At 42.6% G+C, this 20,188-nt stretch overlaps 1 protein-coding gene across 4 annotated transcripts in view; it reads left to right on the plus strand.

The window, feature by feature from the left end:
- GRM8 (glutamate metabotropic receptor 8) overlaps positions 1-20,188 on the plus strand; it is a 1,288,815-nt gene that overhangs the window by 1,000,252 nt on the left and 268,375 nt on the right. For all 4 annotated transcript variants that reach the window (XM_029616204.1, XM_029616205.1, XM_029616207.1 and 1 more), the window contains exon 7: positions 9,248-9,384. In XM_029616204.1, coding sequence (XP_029472064.1) covers positions 9,248-9,384 — 137 coding nt within the window. The remainder of the gene's footprint in view (positions 1-9,247; positions 9,385-20,188) is intronic.

Below are 20,188 nucleotides of genomic sequence, written 5' to 3' on the forward strand. Positions count from 1 at the left end.
GACGGCTCGTTCGGCCCAAAAAGAACTTTTGGCCAGCTTGAGGGGGTCAGGAGGCCCCCCCAAGCTGGCCAAAAGTGCTTTTTGGGCCGAACGAGCCGTCCGGCGCGAACTTGCCGGGAATCACGTGACGTCGCGTCTGAGTGACGCGGCACCACGTGATTCCCGGCTCGTTCGCGCCGGACGGCTCGTTCGGCCCAAAAAGAACTTTTGGCCAGCTTGGGGGGGTCAGGAGGCCCCCCAAGCTGGCCAAAAGTTCTTTTTGGGCCGAACGAGCCATCCGGCGCGAACGAGCCGGGAATCACGTGACGCCGCGTCACTCGACGTGCCACCGACGTCACATGCTTCTCGCCAAGGATTGCAGAAATGACGTCCTCACTCCTCGCTCGATCACCAGGGAGTTGTGGTAAGTCTGGGGGGGGGATTAAGGAGGGTGAGGGGGTTTAATTTTTTTTTTTGCACATATGTACATATACCCAACTCATTGGATTTTTTTTATGTCCATATTGGCCGCAAGTGGGACCCCCTTTCGGACATAAAAAATATGAACATAAAATTTTGCTCTGCACATCCCTACTCAATACAGTCAGTATTATCTATCTCCGCCTTCCACTTACTGGAGGCTAAGATGCTATTGACTAAACCTCCCAAATTTTCTTCAGCTAATAGTTGTTCAATAATTTCTGATTCAGAGAATCTCAGGCAAGATTCTTCCTCAGAATCAGTTATAGAAAATGTTGCCTCCATTGCTTGAAAAGCAGTAAGCATAGAGGAGTGTACTGCTGGTTTTAACTGTGTCACTTCTGCTGCCTCTATGCCCCTAATATAAGACCTGTTATATAGATGTCAATTGAAGTCTGAGTGTACCTTCATACGATGCTGATGGATAATACAGCAAAGGAGCTGCAGGAGCAGCTGCTTTCAATGCACGGAGCTCCACAGACCGCTATCATACAGTCCACATTTGATGAACGAATATTGCCATTATAGCACAATTATACAGAGTTCCACGAGTCTCTCTTGAGAATATTCAGCCCTTGAAGAAGGAGCTAGTCTCCGAAACATCTAGATGTCGGCTGTGCAAGACCGACTACAGAACAAAAGATAAGTGACATGAATGGCTTCATTTCAGTTGCCATCAATGAAATAATCTGGAAGTGGACATTCTAGCATGAAGAGCAATATCACTGAGGTACCTAATGATTTTGAAGCCTTATTCTAGGCTCACAGACACGATAGCTGTATTATCCATCAGCATCGTATGAAGGTACACTCAGACTTCAATTTACATCTATATAACAGGTCTTATATTATTTAGATTTGGTTACATGTTATATTGTCGAGGGTTTTACATTTAGTGCCTCTATGCCCCTGCCATGCTAATGCCAACCTTTAATGTCTCTCCCACCTTTTGCGACTGCTCAAAATAAGAAGGAAAGGAACAGGTAGTGAAGACACATGCCTTCCAAATCTCAATTTCTTTTGGCTTGGATTGACTTTCACTGCTGCCATTCTGTGCTAAAAATGTCTTTTTAGTTTAGAGGCAGGATTTCCTTTTTTTCTTTCTACTTCTGCTAGGCTATGCTGGCTCTGCAGAAAATCATCTGCCCATCTTCACAGTTGTATGACGAATTAGAAGTACCTACTCAAGATATGATAGAGGTCTTTAAGATCATGAGAGGTCTTGAACGAGTAGATGTGAATCAGTTATTTACACTTTTGAATAATAGAAGGACTAGGGGGCATTCCATAAAGTTAGCAAGTAGCACATTTAAGACTAATCAGAGAAAATTATTTTTCACTCAATACACAATAAAGCTCTGGAATTTGTTGCCAGAGGATGTGGTTAGTGCAGTTAGTGTAGCTAGGTTCAAAAAAGGTTTGTATAAGTTCTTGGAGGAGAGGTCCATTAACGGCTATTAATCAAATTTACTTAGGGAATAGCCACTGCTATTAATTGCATCAATAGCATGGGATCTTCTTAGTGTTTGGGTAATTGCCTGTATCTTTTGGCCTGGTTTGGCCTCTGTTGGAAATAGGATGCTGGGCTTGATGGACCCTTGGTCTGACCCAGCATGGAAATTTCTTATATTCTTATGTTCTTTAGATTTTGATATCACAAAGGAATTTAATAATACTGGATAACCACTCAATATTAATTCAGAGTGTGCAAAAATGTCTGTCTGCCTCTCTCTCTCTCTCTGTCTCTCTCACTCACTCTCTCTCTCTCTCTCTCACACACATACACACACACACACAGACATATATAATGTTGATTAACCCCTTGCATCCTGACTGCAAAATATGCTGCTAACCTCATTGAACTACACTGTGCTGTCAGACAGTAGCAAAAACATTGCTGACACTGCTTCAAATTCCACTCTACTCCTACCCTACTCCCAATGAACACAGAAAGCAAGAAAGCAGTCCAATTGCCTCTTTATTTCTGATACAGTGAGCACTATACCACTGCAATAGAGAAGATCAGAAAAAGCCCTTTACAAGTGCTAAAACCAACTTTTTTATAGCTTTTTTCCAACTCTGAAAGACCTTCTGTAAATAGAAACATCTCTACAAACTTCCAGAGAGCAAATAGTTTCTTGCACATTCTCAGACCTTTTAATGAAAGAACATCAGTGTCATTTGATCCAGATGGCAGCTATAGGCTAGTTAAAAATATTTTTCACTATGATTTGCCCTCTGTCCTGTCTCCTTTTTGAGTTGTCTTACCTCAGTTCCCAGGAGGCTGTGATGTCACATAGGCAAGAAGTGGTTACTATAGTTACCAATTAGACTTTATATCTGTTTTGGTTTGCTTAGCATAACCATAGACTTGAATAGGAAACAAAAATAAAGGAAATACATTTTTTGTTTAAATTCATGGGCACCCTCCATTTGTTTTGGGGAATCACAAATGAAATAACAATGAAATGATTCATTGCATTTAATCCAATTGTTTCAAATGAATGCATAGTCCTATTAATCATCTCATTCATATTTATTTGCATGTGACTCAGTTCATTAATTTTTTGCTTGCCTTAAATATTTTTTTTCTATCATCAGTAACCTTTCAGCAGGCATTGCAAATAACATGTTAGAGTGGATTTATCATGTGCTAAATGCCAAATTTTGCATTTAACATGTCAGCACATTAACACGCTACAGTAAATAGGCCCTGAAGTGTTTTGGCAGACTATAATTTTAAAAAAGTTATTAGTAACTGTTTAATAGTTTTACTGAGAGAGTTATTCACTGATAAGCCTATACTGTACTGAAAGGGACCACTATGGATATTAGGTTGTCCAAAATCAAATTTCGATTTTTTCTGAGCCTGATCCAAGTTTATATGGATTTAAATCTGAATGTTCTGAGACAGATCTTACCTTTCTGGTTCATCTGGGATTTGAATATTTCAGAAAGTTATTCTGGATTTCAGTGCAAGCTCCACAGATTTTTAGCAAATACCAAGTCAGATATATCTGGTTCACCAGGTTGGAAATGATTGGGAAGATTTATCATGTAATGAACCTTTTTCCATTCAGCTGTGGTCAATTATATTAAAGGATTTTCCCACATCAAGGGTAATTTCAATTGCGTGCATAACTCCGCACATACACATATGTCGGTGTATGTAAAGTCATGCTTTTTATTTATAAACTGTGCAATGGAGATCCAGTAGGGGTGTGCATTCGTTTTGAACTTAAATGTAAAACGCTACTTTTTTTTTTTTTTTACTTAAAAAAGTGATGAGGCGAAAATGATCGGATTTCCAACTTATTCAACATAGCTATGTTGAATACGTTGGAAATTGCGATTGTTGATCCAAAATAAAAATTTAAACCCCTCACCTTCCTTAATCCCCCCCCAAAGACTTACCACAACTCCCTGGTGGTCCAGCGAGGAGTCAGGACGCCATTTCTGCCATTTCTGAACTCCTTTGCGAGGAGCACGTGACGTCGGCGCCACGTCGGAGTGACGCGGCGTCACGTGATTCCCCGCGGGTTCGCTCCGGGACCCTCGTTCGACCCAAAAGGAACTTTTGGCCAGCTTGGGGGTGTCAGGAGGCCCCCCCAAGCTGGCCAAAAGTTCCTTTTGGGTCGAACGAGGGTCCCAGAGCGAACCCGCGGGGAATCACGTGACGCCGCGTCACTCCGACGTGACGCCGACGTCACGTGCTCCTTGCAAAAGAGGTCAGAAATGGCGTCCTGACCCCGCTGGACCACCAGGGAGTTTTGGTAAGTCTTGGTGGGGGGGGGGGATTAAGGAGGGTGAGGGGTTTAAATTTTTATTTGCACATATGGACATAGACTCAACTTATGGAATTCTCCATATGTCCATATTGACCGCAAATGGGGACCCCCTTTCGACTTATGGACTTATGAACATAAACTTTTGCTCTGCACATCCCTAAGATCCAGTGCCACGCAGTTTATAGAATTCCACTTAATTTCCACCTTAAATATAAGGCCTATGTGTCAGTATGCGCTCAAATTTGTAGTGGAATAGTATGCAATTTCTGCACCTATTTTATAAAAGTGCACATATATAATGTATGCACCCAATAATTTTACCGTGTGCTCATAATAACTTTGTGCACAGAGACATATTTTATAAAGTTTCATGATTTATGCATGTGCTTCCTTTATGAAAATCTGTACTTCTGTGTGTACTTCCAAGCACCTGTTTGCTGAAAGTTCTATCAGTTCACCCAGACCTCCACCACTTGACCCGAACCCTGTACCAGTTCATCCATACCTTCAACAATTGCTGCAAACCCCTACCCAAAATCTGTAGAGAGAAAAGAAATCATATTTAATTTTTGCTACTGGAATAGCAAGTATAAATGAATCCACGCATGCGTGATGATGGATGCACTTACTTCTTTTCTAAAACACGACTGTGCATGTATTCTCTGACCCCAGAACACCCTTGCAGCGCCCTCGAAATGCCCTCTTTATTTTCTGCAGGATTTTCTGCACAGTAACAGAAGTGTATGCATACTTGCAGGCATCTGAAAATCTGCTTGGCATGCACAAAGGCTACTTGCATGCATATATGCTGATTTTACATACAAAATCCCTGTGTAAGTCAGAAAATGCACCCCTTTATGGTAAATCTGTACCTTGGTGATTTTGAATTTTGATAGATATCTAACTGCAGACATGAAATGCTCTAACTATTGCCTGGTCTAAAATGGGAATTAGATCCAAATCAGAATTGACAGAGATGTTGGCAATCTGAGTCAAACTGGTGGAAATTTGATTTCAGTTGCACCTAGATGGTGTTGTCAAGAGGCAGTAGGGTATTCAGTACATGTGCCAGATATTACTGAAATGCTTAATCTTAACTTCTCATATCACCACTTAACCAAAGCTGTATATCCACCCCATGGAGATGCCTTCTATACTGGAGACCATTCCTCCAGGGCCTCTGCAGATAAGTAGTACAGAATAAATATTTGTGGTGTAACTTCTGTGTCTGGTGTTTGTTTTCTCTCTCTGTAGCTACACTTCTCCCTTCCTCCCCTACCCCACCCCAATACATCCACACCCAAAAAGCCTGGTTTGCTGCTGACCCATTATATTCCTCCCCCTCCTTCCTCATGAAGGCATCCTCCTCACCTCTTCCCCATCAAGGGCCCTTCATTTCCTCATTCCCTATCAGCTCCCCTTCCTCATTTCCCATCAGATCCCACTTTTCAAAGAGGGTTCCCATCAAGGCACCTTGCTCTCCTGATTCCCCATCAGCTCTCCCTCCCCCAAATTTCCCATCAGATCCCCCCTTGTTTTTGATAGGGCACCATTATCTCTCCCTTCTCCATCTAAGCACACTATCCTCTTCTCCATCAGGCCTCTCCCCTCCATTACCTATCAGGGCTCCTTTATCTCCCCCTTCCCCTTCAATAGCCCCCTCCTCATTTCCCATCAGTCCCACTTCTCCAACAGTGCATCAGATCCTTTTCCCCATTAGGGCACCTCCCTTCCCCATCAAGACTCCCCATTTCTCATCAGGGTTGCCTTGCTTTCCCGCTTCAGCTGCCTCCCCCCCCCCCCCCCCAATTTCACATCAGAACCCCCTCTTTTCCAATAAAGTGACATGATCAAGGTGACTAGCATAGTATGGGTTAAAAGAGGCTTGGACAAGTTCCTGGAGGAAAAGTACAGAAAACTTTATTATCCAGGTAGGCTAAAGAAAGCTATTGTTATCCCTGGGAATGAGTAATAGGAATTAGATCTACTTTACGGGACTTACCAGGGACTTACAACCTGAACTGGCCACTGTCAGAGATAGGATGCTGGGCTTGATTGACCTTGGTCTGATCCAGCATGACATTTCTTACGTTTATATGATTATCTGAGTACCCTATCCCCTTCTACATCAGGCTCCCACCTTCCATTTCACATCAAGGCACCTTCTTCTCCCCTTTCCCCATCGGGGCTCCTACCTTTCTCATGTGCATCCTCTTTACTTCTTCCCTTTATCCTCAGACAACCATCTAATAATTAAAAACATATACAATTTTTTTTAAAAATGTCCCAAACGCCAACAAAATATTTCAAAACAGCAGACATCAAATGCCACCCTATAATTAAAACTAATAATAAGGATGTGTAGCCAGAAAACTTTTGTTTTGTTTTTTTTTGTTTGTTTCATTTGTATTTTTCATTTTGTTTTATTTTTTTTTCACTTCATTTTCATTTTAGTATGCACTAAATTGAGTTAGTGCACATTAAATCACATTTTGTGTGCACTAATTTGATTTAATGCACACTAAAAAAATTAGTGTGCACAGAAAAAGAAAATACAAATGAACATTCCTAAGTAATAAGGATAAAAATATCTCCTGCTCCCTAATCCTGGGAACTTTTGATTCCAGTCATCCTGAGATTGTAATGAATTTGTCAGGAATGGGGGACCTATATAAACGTTTTCTTTTCTCTCTCTTTCTCTTATATACACACACTCTCTAATATACAGGGATAGTAACTTTCATACTGGCGTTCAGGTGCATGCTTTTGTTGGCCTGTGCCCAGGGTCACAGGTATTTGAATAGCTAACATACATATATGTGTGCATTTTATAAAATAGCCTGGTCGCTTGCACATGTGCACTCAGTTTTAACTGGTTGTGCCTGTATGCACAAATCCTGTTTCTACCACATAAGTGGGAGAATTTTAAAAGGGATATGTGCAGATGCCATTACCACTAAAACCAGTTTGTTCCCAGTTCGCCCAGTTAAGGGATAGGTTTGCCTACCCCCCTAATTTAATAGCCTTCTTTCCTCCCTGTTAACACCGACCTTTAAAACCCTGATGATCTGCCTAGGTTTTTATTTGTTTTATTACTTACACGTCATCCATAGGAGAAGTAAAGTTAGGTGGCAGTGGATCCTGGAGCGCGCCAGTGCGTGCAACTATTTACGAGCAAATTTCAGGTAAAAATTCTGGAATGCCTATGCCACACCCAGACTATGACCATGCCATGCCCTTTTTTGAAAATGTTTCATTTGTGCGCACAGTGGGAGATATGTGAGTATATGGGCAGCTTTTAAAATGCACTTAGCATGCAAGCCCAACATCACCCTCACATGCATGCTCACTGATGCAAACACATAATCTCAGTCACGCTCTCACACACACATGCTCACTGACACACTCACACACTTAGTCATGCTCACATATATGCTCACTCTTCTACTTCTCATCCTGTAAAAAAGTAAAAAAAAAAAAAAAAAAGGTCCATTTTCTGCCTCTGTGAGGCTCGGCTAATTAGCCAGTTTTGTCTAACTGGCTAACTTTAGAACATCCCTTTACCCCGACCAGAGTTAACAACATAGGCTAAGCGGCTAACTCCAAATATCACAATTAGATGCTCCACCCATAAACCACTTCCTGCCCGCCCCCGGAATACCCCCGACTTATGTGGCTAAATTCTAGCTGCATAATTCATTATGCGACTAGAATTTAGTCGCATAAGGTGATGAATATCGCTGGGTAGCAATTTAGAGAGATAGCTTTTCAGTTATCAGTCTAAATGACTTTTAAATATCAACCTCAAAGTTTTTACTTGCATTGATGGTGAGGGAAATCCAGGCTGGGCCCTAAGAGAGCAGGGTCTGGGTGGGCTTAAGAGTGAGAAGATGGCCCTTTAAGTGTGGGAAGATTAGCGGGCTGGAAGGCCTTGATGCATTTATTTTATTTATTTTTTTCCCATGGCCAGAGGATGAGGCTGTCTGGCAACACAGGAGAGCTGAGGGAGCTGAGAGGCATTCAGCTGGCTGTGAGACAGAAGGGAGAGAGTCTGCAAACTGCCTCTCGCCAGCAGAGGGAGGGCCAGTGTAAAGGAAGGCGGGAATATTTCCTGCCATTATCATGCTGTTGGGGGTGGGAGTCTGAGCCAGGAAATAGGCTCAGAAAGCCTCTGCCACTACTGTGGTGGGCACAATCAGGGAAGAATAAGTGGAAAGGCTTGGTGAGATGCTCCTGCTGTAGAGAAGAGCTGCTATACAGCTGGTGTTGGTTGCAGAAGCTCCAATTACGGGATTGGTGCTGGACTAGCCCACCGGGACATACCTGAAACCCCCCGTTAGGCCAATTCATCCTTATAGCACTGCTGACTGGCTGTCTGGTTTTCCAGTCATCCTCATGCTCCTGCCACGTTCTCGTGCGCATAATTCAGCAGCATGCAACTCCTCTTGCTGAGTCTTTTGGGGATTCATGAAGTCCCTTGAAGGCCCTGAATGCACGCAGCTGGTATTGTCCCCGGTTTGGCCATCTCTTGCTTATCTGTCTTCCCATGGATTCATATAAATGTCTCCATGTTTCAGGAAGTGGAAGGATTAATGAAGGTGAAGAGCTGTTCTTTCCTCACTTTTTATTGAAAAAAATTGCAGGCAGGGTCCATTATGGGATATGTCTAGTTTTCTTCAACTGCTTTCAAGTGCAATATCAAACTGAATGTATTCTTTTATTGTTGATGTTAATAGAAGTCACAGAATTATTTTTCTTATTCTCCACAGTGAGCTTTCAGGTTATGTCCTTCCGAATGTAATTTTTATGAAGCTTGATAAATTATTTTATGCCACTGTGCATAATAGTAAATTATATTTTTCTTGTTTCTTAGAACATGAATAAGCTAGAAAACATTAAGTATTTCAAAATTGTGCATGTGGAACAAATGAAATCAGAAATTCTGAAAAATATTTTGAGAAATAGTTCAATTCTAATAAACCTTTCCTGACTTCTTACAGGGAGTGCTGGAACACCAGTTATTTTCAATGAAAATGGGGATGCACCTGGACGTTATGATATTTACCAGTATCAAATAACCAACAAAACAGCAGAATATAAAGTTATTGGACACTGGACAAACAAACTTCATCTAAATGTAAGGAACTGGTTTTTACTGGTCCAGAAGTATTGGTTTAAGATAGGGCAAATGTGGCAACGAGCTGTCATGAATCTTAAAGCAAAATCTGAAGCAAAATTCCTAGGTTATGGCGCTCCCATTCTTAATCTATTAATATTGTTTTTTTGTTTTTTTTAATAAAATACATTTTTTTTTAGAGAACAAGCTTACAATCATCATGCAACATGCTTATCCAAGCCCAAAGAATAGAAATGTCTGCTTTTTATCTTTATAAAGAGCAGGTTCTTCAAAACACCATTGGATGCTTATCACTTGCCTCATACCTTAGAAGGCTAGCTTTATCCACAGTTGAAGAGATTGAAAACTTCCACCAGGACTTACTTGCCAGGGCGGAATTGCATTCAATATGTCCTTCTGTAGATGCAGCAATACATAGTGAGTGCATTTCTTCCCTGATTAGTTCATCCCCCATTGGCCACCCCTATGCATTCCTCTTTCTCCTCCCCCCTCCACCCCCCGACACTTTCCACTTTATTCATTCATACCCCTCACTCTATTCTTCTATTGACCCACTCTCTCTCTCTTCAGCTCTCTATCACCCCTCTGCAACTGAATCTTTCTCCTACACTACTCCCGTCCCACCTGCTACAACCCTTTTATGTCCTTGCAAGCTCTGATTAGGGTTGAAGACACAGCCCTCATCTTCCAGTCCCTGACTGGGGCCAAAGATACAGCCTGCTCGTGCTGGTCCCTCATCAAAGCCAATGATGGTGACACCTCATCTGCCCCCCAAAAAATTCACTCTTTCCAGTGAATGGATGAGTGAAATGTACAAATTCTGCATATTTGTAATTATTCATTAATAATACTTACACTTTTAAATTCTGGATTATCCAATCCTGTTCAAGGGTTTTCAGCTCACTGAGGCAATTTCCCTGTGTAGACTTATGCTGTGGAGACTAAGAAGTCTCTTTTATTGCCACTTTTTTTTTCTTCTTTTTCCTATATTATTAAATGCATGTTTTTCAATCTTTTTTTTATTAGTTTGGATCTTGTGGAACCTACCTATTAGCTTCATATATAGCATTTCATTCAATTTTATTCAACCTTTTTCATATTATATTTATAGTAGGTATAGTCTTTCATATCACCTTGAGAAACTTAACATGGTAAACTCATACATTTTGTTCTTGAACTGCTGTATTTTGGTCCTCTCTTCTATACACTCACATAGAGGCACACACATATATACTATTAGTTGCATCCCTATTAATATATTTTGTTTTAGGGTCACTGAGATATAATGTATTTAAACTTTCCTTGAATTTCTGTGGGAACAAGGACTTCCAGCAAATACAATAAAATGTGGTAATCTGTCCCACTATACTGTGTAATATATGGAATTATATAGATAATAATTATATGTACAACCTGAATGGAAATTTGTAACCTAGGAATGTTGTGATGTGGTAGGTGTTTCATATGTAATGATGATCTAAAATCCTTATTTTTGGTCCCAAAGTGGTACAATCATTTCTGACAAATGCGGTAGAGAAGGGAGTGGAATATATTGAAATTAAGCCTGGAGGACAGATAGGAACTGAAAGAGCATGTGGTGGGAAAAAAAGGCATCTCTGTATTTGAAGGTTCAATTTGAGAAATAAAATAAATTTTGAGAAGTTACATTCTGTTCATAAAACAAAGCAAAGCTTAATGAAAACATTCACATAAGCCTTGTTGAATTTGACATGAACTATGACTATCAGAATACATTATGTTCCTGATTTCCACTTATCGAAGGTTAGATTCTGATTCATCTCATCTATGTAGAAGTGGATTTCAATGATGCATTGCTTTGTTACCTAAATCTTCATTGTTCATGTTTAATGAATATTTTTTTTTCTGAGCAGTCCTCCAAATAATAATTTAATGCCTGATATTCAAAGGGATTTATATGCATGACACGTGGTTTTATGTGCAAATAGACTTTTGAAAATTGCCCGGAGCATTGTGCCCGTAAGACTGTATGCATAGAAGTGATTCCATGCATACTTCTATGTGCAGTAGATAGAGGGGTTCCAGGGAATAGAATTGAGGAAACTATTTACAAGCATACTTTTGATTTTCTGTAAATCAAGAAGGTGAAACTGTGTGTGCACATACTGCACACCATTGCACACACATACACACTTGGGGCCAGATTTTTAAACCTACGTGCGTGGCCTACATTTGTGTGTGCTACCCGGCGCGCACAAATGTACGCACGATTTTATAACATGCATGCGCAGGCGCGCGTATGTTATAAAATCCGGGGTCGGCGCATGCAAGGGGTACACACAAGTGCACCTTGTGCGTGCCGAGCCCTAGGGGCGCCCCAATGGCTTTCCCCATTCCCTCTGAGGCCGCTCCGAAATCGGAGCAGCCTCGGAGGGAACTTTCCTTCGCCTCCCCACCTTCCCCTCTCTTTCCTTATCTAACCCGCCACCCAACCCTACCTAAATTCCCCTCTACTTTTATTTCGTAAATTACACCTGAATCTGTCAGGCGTAACTTGCGTGCACTGGCCAGCTGCCGGCGCGTGATCCCCCAGCACGGCCGCTGTGCTGGAGGCCTCAGTCCCGCCCCTGCCCCGCCCCTTTCACAAAGCCCCGGGATATACGCACGTCCCAGGGCTTTGTGTGCACCGCTGGGCCTATGCAAAATAGGCTTGGCGTGCACAGAAGCAGTTACGCGCATAAATCCTGAGGATTTACGCTCATAACCCTTTTAAAATCCGCCCCTAAATTTCAAAGCAGACTTTAGCATATATAGTACATCTGCTTTAAGAATTCAGGTTACATTGTACATGCAAAGTTTAGCCTAATGGGCACTGATGAAAATTAAACTCTCTTTATACAGCGCAAACCATTGAAAAGTGGGAGATTTCTGGAGGCCCCTTAAAAATTGTTACTTTACATGGTACTTTCATTAGGATACAATTTTGTGGTCTATACTGTACAGTAACTTCTGTTGAAAACTGGGCAGCTGTGGGCATGTTGAAGTTAAATCACAGTGGGTGTGGAGGAGTAAACTAGTGCAGAGCTTCTCAACTACTGTGCCACAGTATGCCAGTGTGCTGCAGAAGCAAGATCCATGCAGTGCCGCCATGGTCTCCCTTATTTCTCCTACAGAAGTGTTTCAGTGCAGCAGGAGGGTCGTTAGCAGCAGTTGTATGGGGCCCATGCCCAGAGTATCAGCAGCCCTGCTATATTTTTTTCAATCCCGGTTGGGCCCGGGTCGAAGAAAGAAAGCTGCTGAGGGGGCCTCGGCCCCGTGACTGAAGACAGAAGATTGCTGCATTGGAACCAGCTGTGTGGCTGAAGAGAAGGCTGCTGCATCAGACCCGAGCCAAGCGGCTGAAGAAAGAAGGTTCCCGATTGCATCCGGGCTATTGCAGCTAAAGGCAAAAACGTTGCCATATCGGGGCCCAGGCTGTGTTGGGCCTGGGCTGCACGGCCAAAGAGAGAATGTTGCCGTGTCAGGCCCAAGCCACTTGGCCAAAGAGAAAAGATCAATCCATGTGATGGAAGAGAGGTGGCTGTGGCATCGATGGCAGGGCAAAGGGTCGATGGCAAAATGCTTCATTCAGGTGGGAGAGAGTGTGAGAGGTTGTGTGAGTGAGTGTGAGCAGTAGTGAGTTTGTGAGCAATAGCATGTGCTGAAAGTTTGTGGGTTAGAGAGCATTAGCATATGTGAAAGTTTGGTGTGTAAGCATAAGCAATAGCATATGTGAGAGCTTGTGTATGTGTGTGTTAGGGATGTGAATCGTGTCCTCGATCGTCTTAACGATCGATTTCGGCTGGGAGGGGGAGGGAATCGTATTGTTGCCGTTTGGGGGGGTAAAATATCGTGAAAAATCGTGAAAAATCGTGAAAAATCTAAAAATCTAAAAATCTAAAAACCAGCACATTAAAACCCCCTAAAACCCACCCCCGACCCTTTAAATTAAATCCCCCACCCTCCCGAACCCCCCCCAAATGACTTAAATAACCTGCGGGTCCAGCGGCGGTCCGGAACGGCAGCGGTCCGGAACGGGCTCCTGCTCCTGAATCTTGTTGTCTTCAGCCGGCGCCATTTTCCAAAATGGCGCCGAAAAATGGCGGCGGCCATAGACGAACACGATTGGACAGCAGGAGGTCCTTCCGGACCCCCGCTGGACTTTTGGCAAGTCTCATGGGGGTCAGGAGGCCCCCCACAAGCTGGCCAAAAGTTCCTGGAGGTCCAGCGGGGGTCAGGGAGTGATTTCCCGCCGCGAATCGTTTTCGTACGGAAAATGGCGCCGGCAGGAGATCGACTGCAGGAGGTTGTTCAGCGAGGCGCCGGAACCCTCGCTGAACGACCTCCTGCAGTCGATCTCCTGCCGGCGCCATTTTCCATACGGAAAATGGCGCCGGCCATACGCATATGGCCGGCGCCATTTTCCGTACGAAAACGATTCGCGGCGGGAAATCGCTCCCTGACCCCCGCTGGACCTCCAGGAACTTTTGGCCAGCTTGTGGGGGGCCTCCTGACCCCCACGAGACTTGCCAAAAGTCCAGCGGGGGTCCGGAAGGATCTCCTGCCGTCCAATCGTGTTCATCTATGGCCGCCGCCATTTTTTGGCGCCATTTTGGAAAATGGCGCCGGCTGAAGACAACAAGATTCAGGAGCAGGAGCCCGTTCCGGACTGCTGCCGTTCCGGACCGCCGCTGGACCCGCAGGTTATTTAAGTCATTTGGGGGGGGTTCGGGAGGGTGGGGGATTTAATTTAAAGGGTCGGGGGTGGGTTTTAGGGGGTTTTAGTGTGCCGGCTCACGATTCTAACGATTTATAACGATAAATCGTTAGAATCTCTATTGTATTGTGTTCCATAACGGTTTAAGACGATATTAAAATTATCGGACGATAATTTTAATCGTCCTAAAACGATTCACATCCCTAGTGTGTGTGATGGTGCATGGGTCCAAGGAGACAGCTGTAGTATCTTTCACATCCCAGGGAGTGAGAAAGAACATACAAGAAGATATAGGGGAAAGAGACCATGAGAGAGAGCTTGTGTGTGTGAGCATGTCTGTGTGTAAGTGTGAGAGAGGGAGAGTTTGGGAACCTGCTTGTGTGTTTGCCTCTGAGAGAAAGAGATTGGGACTTTGTGTGTGTACCTGTGTGTGTGAGAGAGAGAGAGTGGGGTTCTGCTTGTGTGTGTGCCTATGAGAGTGAGGGATGGGGAGCCTGCTTGTGTGTGTGTGCCTATGAGACAGAGAAGATAGTTTGTTCAGCCCTCCTTCTCCCAATCCACTACAATCTCAGGGTAACTGAAAATCAGAAGATCCCAGGTATAAAGAGGAGTTTTTAAAATTCTTATTTTAAGTATTGGGTGGCATTAGAAGTTTCTGCTGTTTTGAAACATTTTATTTATCCAAAACGAAGAAAGTCTTGTTCAAACAATTTAATTAAGTCAAGCAAAATGTTACCCAATTTATTTATGTAAGACAGCCTCTCAAACAACCCATGTAGGGATACAATTTTAAAACCTGGCGTGCGGAAATCCCAGGAGATATGTGCGTGGCCGAGCCAAGCACATTTTCAAAATGGCCCGGCCATGCATGTATCTCCTGGTATGTGTGGAATATTGGGTCAACCCGGTCACTAAATATAGAGTATCACAGAATTCACGGACTGATTGTACATCTACATTTATAGTTTATGCTTTAATTTGTACTTGCCCGAAAATGTATGTGGGACGGATGGTCCGTACAATGCGGATTCGATTGAATAAACATAAAATCTTGCCTAAAGAATGAACAATTCATGGCTCCCATAGTACAGCATTGTATATAATATAATCAAAGTTTCATGCAGTTGAAATGGACTATTCTCGATCATGTAAAGATGTCATCGAGGGGGGGTGATAGAGTACAGACATTAAACTATCGGGAGGCGTTTTGGATTTTTACCTTAAAATTGCAGACACTGGGGGGGTTTAAATGAAGAACTGGATTGTTCTGTTTTAGTATAATGAATACATGACGTATTGACATCAAGTGAATGTTTGAGATTGGACTATTTGAATTGGTTGAAGCAGTGTAAGTGCATCAGTGATGGCTGTTGATGACATCTGGAATAGCTTGGAATTCAAACCGAAAAAAGATTTGCATATGAGTTACAATGCGCTGAATTAAGTGGACAAGTAAAACGATGGATTGAAGATATTAACATCCCCTGAGGAAAGACCTTGATGATCTGAAATGTGGCCCCATCGGGAGGACGGTAACAATTTAAATTCATGTCGGCTTTGAATGTTGCAGCATTGTCATAAAATTTAGAGAACAATTGAAGCTAAAAGAGGTGCTTGAATGCATAGATTTAATATTAAAAAAAAATCATTTTGATGAAATTGAATGAAAGAGTATATTTTTCTGATTAGAACTTTGACTCTTTTTTGATATTTTGGCACACTCTATATATAAAAAAAAGTGGTTGGAGGTGGATTGTTAATGATTAAAAAATGAACACACCATTACCGTGGGGTAATGTGAATAAAAAAACATGAAACTTTCCACTCCATCGAAAAAAATTGTTTTTTCTCTTTGAAATAATTTTTGTTTTGTTTTTAAATAACAAATATAAATAACTAGGTTGATCAATATAGCACTGTATGTGCGTTCTTTAGTCAAAAAATCAAATTAACAAATAAAGTATGGATAAGTGAGTTGATACATTAGAATTGATTGAGTTTATTTTTTGATCCCTCAATAGTGATACATTTGTGTTTTAGTTTGGTATATCATCAGTTTCTGAGGCACTACTGACATTGGAGTGCTCATATAGAAAGCCTTCACGTAGAGCGTTTTGGAAGGCACAATATTGTGGCCATCACAGGTCATTGCAAGCTAGCATATATCATAGGGTTGCACACGACCGTGCCCAGCTGGGCCCTGCTACACCTGTATAAGAAAGCAGTCAAATCTCATGGACAAATAGTAAGAATTTTGGCCCTTGGTTTGTCATGATCTTTATGTTAGCTGCGCAGGGAGGATATTGAAGGACGCAGATCTATCTGAAACTTTGAATGGGAATAGGACGGTGTCATGCCTTCACATGGTGTAGAAAATCACCTCTGAAATGTATAGGTCCGAGTTTATTTAGGGATGAGAATAGCACTCACATGTGAAAGAAAAAGAGGTTCACCTAATTGAACCCAAGGCAAAGCTGCGTTTGAAGCTATTAACCTACCCTGACATGTCACAGGTCAACATGGGGAAATACTGAGATGTCAAGGTGTAGCAAGGGCCTTTGCCTGTCCAACTTGTGGCTAGTCACATTGTCCTGCTTTATGTAGGTATCTAGAAAATCTGCAGAGTCTGATTGCTGGTAGGAGATAGACCTTATCCTATAGAGATGTGAATCGGAACTGGAATCGGTTCGGTTCTGGTTCCGATTCAAATCTTATAATTTTTATCGTCTGGCCCGACCCTCCCGACCCCCCCCCCCCCCAAAATGTTTTAAAATTACCTGGTGGTCCAGTGTGGACGCGGGGAGCGATCTCCTGCTCTCGGGCCGTCGGCTGTGCTAATAAAAATGGCGCCGATGGCTCTTTGCCCTTACCTTGTGACAGGGTATCCGTGCCATTGGCCAGCCCCTGTCACATGGTAGGAGCACTGGATGGCCAACGCCATCTTTAAATAGAAAAAGCTCCTAAACTCCTGCTAACCAACTCACCTCCTGTCCTATCTCTCCAATGCCTGACACACCCTCAAAGAGGCAGCTGTAGGAAGCTGGTGTATATATATTTATATAAACAAAAAAAATAATGGCATAATAGTGCAACACAATAGAGTATCATACGTCACAATAATTACATACATGGTGTAGTATGTCTTTAATTTCCCTAACCACATCCATCTTCTTATTGTGGCCCACAAAGGCACTATATTACAGCTTTATTATTTACTGTGATTTGATGACTCTAGGCCTAAGTGAGATGTGGGAGGAGTGCATGTCCTATGGAGAATGGTGCTGATCCCGAACCCATATCATAAAAGAAATTTTGCTAAAAATCTCCACTCCTGAACATTCAAACTGTCTAAAAAGCAGAATGGAAGAACAAACAGGAGAGGCCATTAGCTGTTCTTGCTCTGCCCATAAAGCACTTATACCCATTATGGGTCAAATATTTTTACTAAATGGGAAAATGCAGGATATTGAGAGTACATTTTCTGGCCTTAGGAATTCACCTTGGAAGAAATTTGCTTCTTGAACTTCTTTCCATTTTTCCCAGCCAAGTATATTCTGAATTTCTCCTACTGTGCCCCTTATAGTTTAAATTTACATAGTTGGAGAATTTTGGAATATGTGTTAAAAAATGGATACTTGGCTGGAAAAAGAGGTACAAGTAGCAAATTTCATACAGAGTGAATTCCTGAAACCAGTCCAGATTAAAGTCCATTTGTCAGTTCTGCTGGATTTCAGGACCAATAGATGTTTCAGTATTTTTGCAGGTATAAAGGCAAGAAACTAAGCCTCCACTTTATGAATCCTGGCAGGCTATTTCTCTTTTCAGCATCCCAGTGTCTACCACTGGAAACACCTCCTGCCAGTCCTCCATGTGCAGTGTTCCCTGTATCTTACGCCCAGATGACATCATCAGCCAGTGCCGAGCTAGTCCTCCATGTGCAGTGCTCCCTGTTAATTACACCCAGATGACATCATCAGTCAGTGCTGAGCCTCTTGCCAGTCCTCCATGTGGAGTGCTCCCTGTAACTTACACCCAGATGACATCATCAGTCAGTGCCGAGCCTCCTGCCAGTCCTCCATGTGCAGTGCTCCCTGTAACTTACGCCCAGATGACATCATCAGCCAGTGCCGAGCCTCCTGCCAGTCCTCCGTGTGCAGTGCTCCCTGTAACTTACACCCAGATGACATCATCAGTCAATGCTGAGCCGGAGTTAGCACTCACAGTCTATTTCCTGGCCTGGTCTAGCAGCATCTCCATCATGTCCAAACTAGATGAAACACTTGAATCAGGGGAATGGAAGGAAAAACATTCTCCCTAAAGCTTCCTAGCAATCCTTCTCTAGAGCTAACTTGTTCCTGCAAGACAAGGGTATAAATATCAAGCAATCCTTTTTAAAGGATTGAATTACACTGGAGCAAATTCGATGCTCTTGGAAAAATCCTTTTGAATTTCTCTTTTGCACAGTGGCTTATAGATAACATTTCTGGACAAATATTAAGACTCATTTACGATAGACTCGTGTTCAGTAGTACTGCCAGATGAATATGAATCATGTTATTCTTTATCACAGAGTAGTAACTCCATTAAGAGAATCTCTATTCATCAGGGACACTTTTCACTGAAAATACAGAAAGCAGATTGAATAACCCAGTCACCAATTATACCAAAGAATGATTGTATTCTTTAGGTTAGTCTACATGTGCCCCCTTCCCCCCCCCCCCCCAAGATAAAAGAACAACAACTCATTACAGCTGATAAAGAAATTTAGGAACCGAATGTCCGATTAGATAAATAAAAGAGGTAAAGCTATTAGTTTTCTCAATGTTCATGTAAAGATTACACATTTTGAAGGAAGGCATAGAAATACAAGACAAGTTATTTTAAGTGTCTTGGCTTACTACTCCACACTTTTAGCAGGCTTCACTTTTTTAAATTTAGCCACATGGAGGACAATTTCCAAACTTTTCTTATGCAGGTAAACAGCTGTTCACCTGCAAAAAGCGGCCCACTGGAAAATTGTGCCCCCTCCCTCACTGCAGGTAAAAGTAATATCCAGGCTGTTATTAGCATAGGCACTTTTTACTTGAGGCATAAAGGGCACAGGGAGGAGCTGGGTTCGGTCATGAGAGCGAAACCATGCACAGGGCTTTCATTTCCCTTCTCGTTCGGTAGGGTTACTTATAAAGAAATTGAAGAGGACCGGACCTAGCACTGATGATCCCTATGGCACACCACTGGTCAATTTCCCTTCAGTTTTCTTTTTTTTTTTTTAATTTGTGGTGTTACAGGGATTGGAGATTCAACTTCCTTCTTTTAGCTTTGTAACACGGTTCTTAAAATATGAAAAAGAGCCAACTTCTTACATCATTGATTCTGATTACTTGATTCCTTGTGGAGATCCCCAGCATGGCACTGTGATAAACAAGGAGAAGAAAATACAGAAATAGAAAACCACTCCTTTATCTGATATCTTACTACACTAAGAACAACAAAAGGTTGGAGGAGGTTTCACTCTGTAATAGCACACACAAAGAAATGGAAAAAAAGTAAAGGGTAAATTAAACAGCCTCCTGGAAAGGAGAAGATGGGTGCAAAATAAGTTACCAAATTGAAAACGATATGGGATGTGCACAGAGAATCAACTTTAGTAGGGAATGCAGGGTTAAATCTGTAATTAACTAAGGTCTAGGAATCACGATGGGCGGGGAGACTGTTCAGACTATATTGGTTTGGCATTCATACGGGCCGATTCAGTAAAGTCCGCAGGAGAGCGGGCGAACGCCTGCTCTCCCGGCACGCGCACAGGCCACTCTCCTGTGCACGCAATTCTGTATTTAAATGAGGCCCGCTGGTAAAAACGGGCGAAAGGAGGCACTAGGGACACTAGCGCATCCCTAGCGCCTCCTTTTGGACCAGAGTGGTGGCTGTCAGCGGGTTTGACAGCCGACGCTCAATTTTGCCGGCGTCTGTTCTCGAGCCCATTGACAGCCACGGGCTCGGAAACTGGATGCCGGCAAAATTGAGCGTCCGGTTTTCGGCCCAACAGCCGCCGGCCGACTTCAAAATAAA

The sequence above is a fragment of the Rhinatrema bivittatum genome, chromosome 9 (genome assembly GCF_901001135.1).
Source record: "Rhinatrema bivittatum chromosome 9, aRhiBiv1.1, whole genome shotgun sequence".
In the NCBI taxonomy this organism is placed as follows: domain Eukaryota; kingdom Metazoa; phylum Chordata; class Amphibia; order Gymnophiona; family Rhinatrematidae; genus Rhinatrema; species Rhinatrema bivittatum.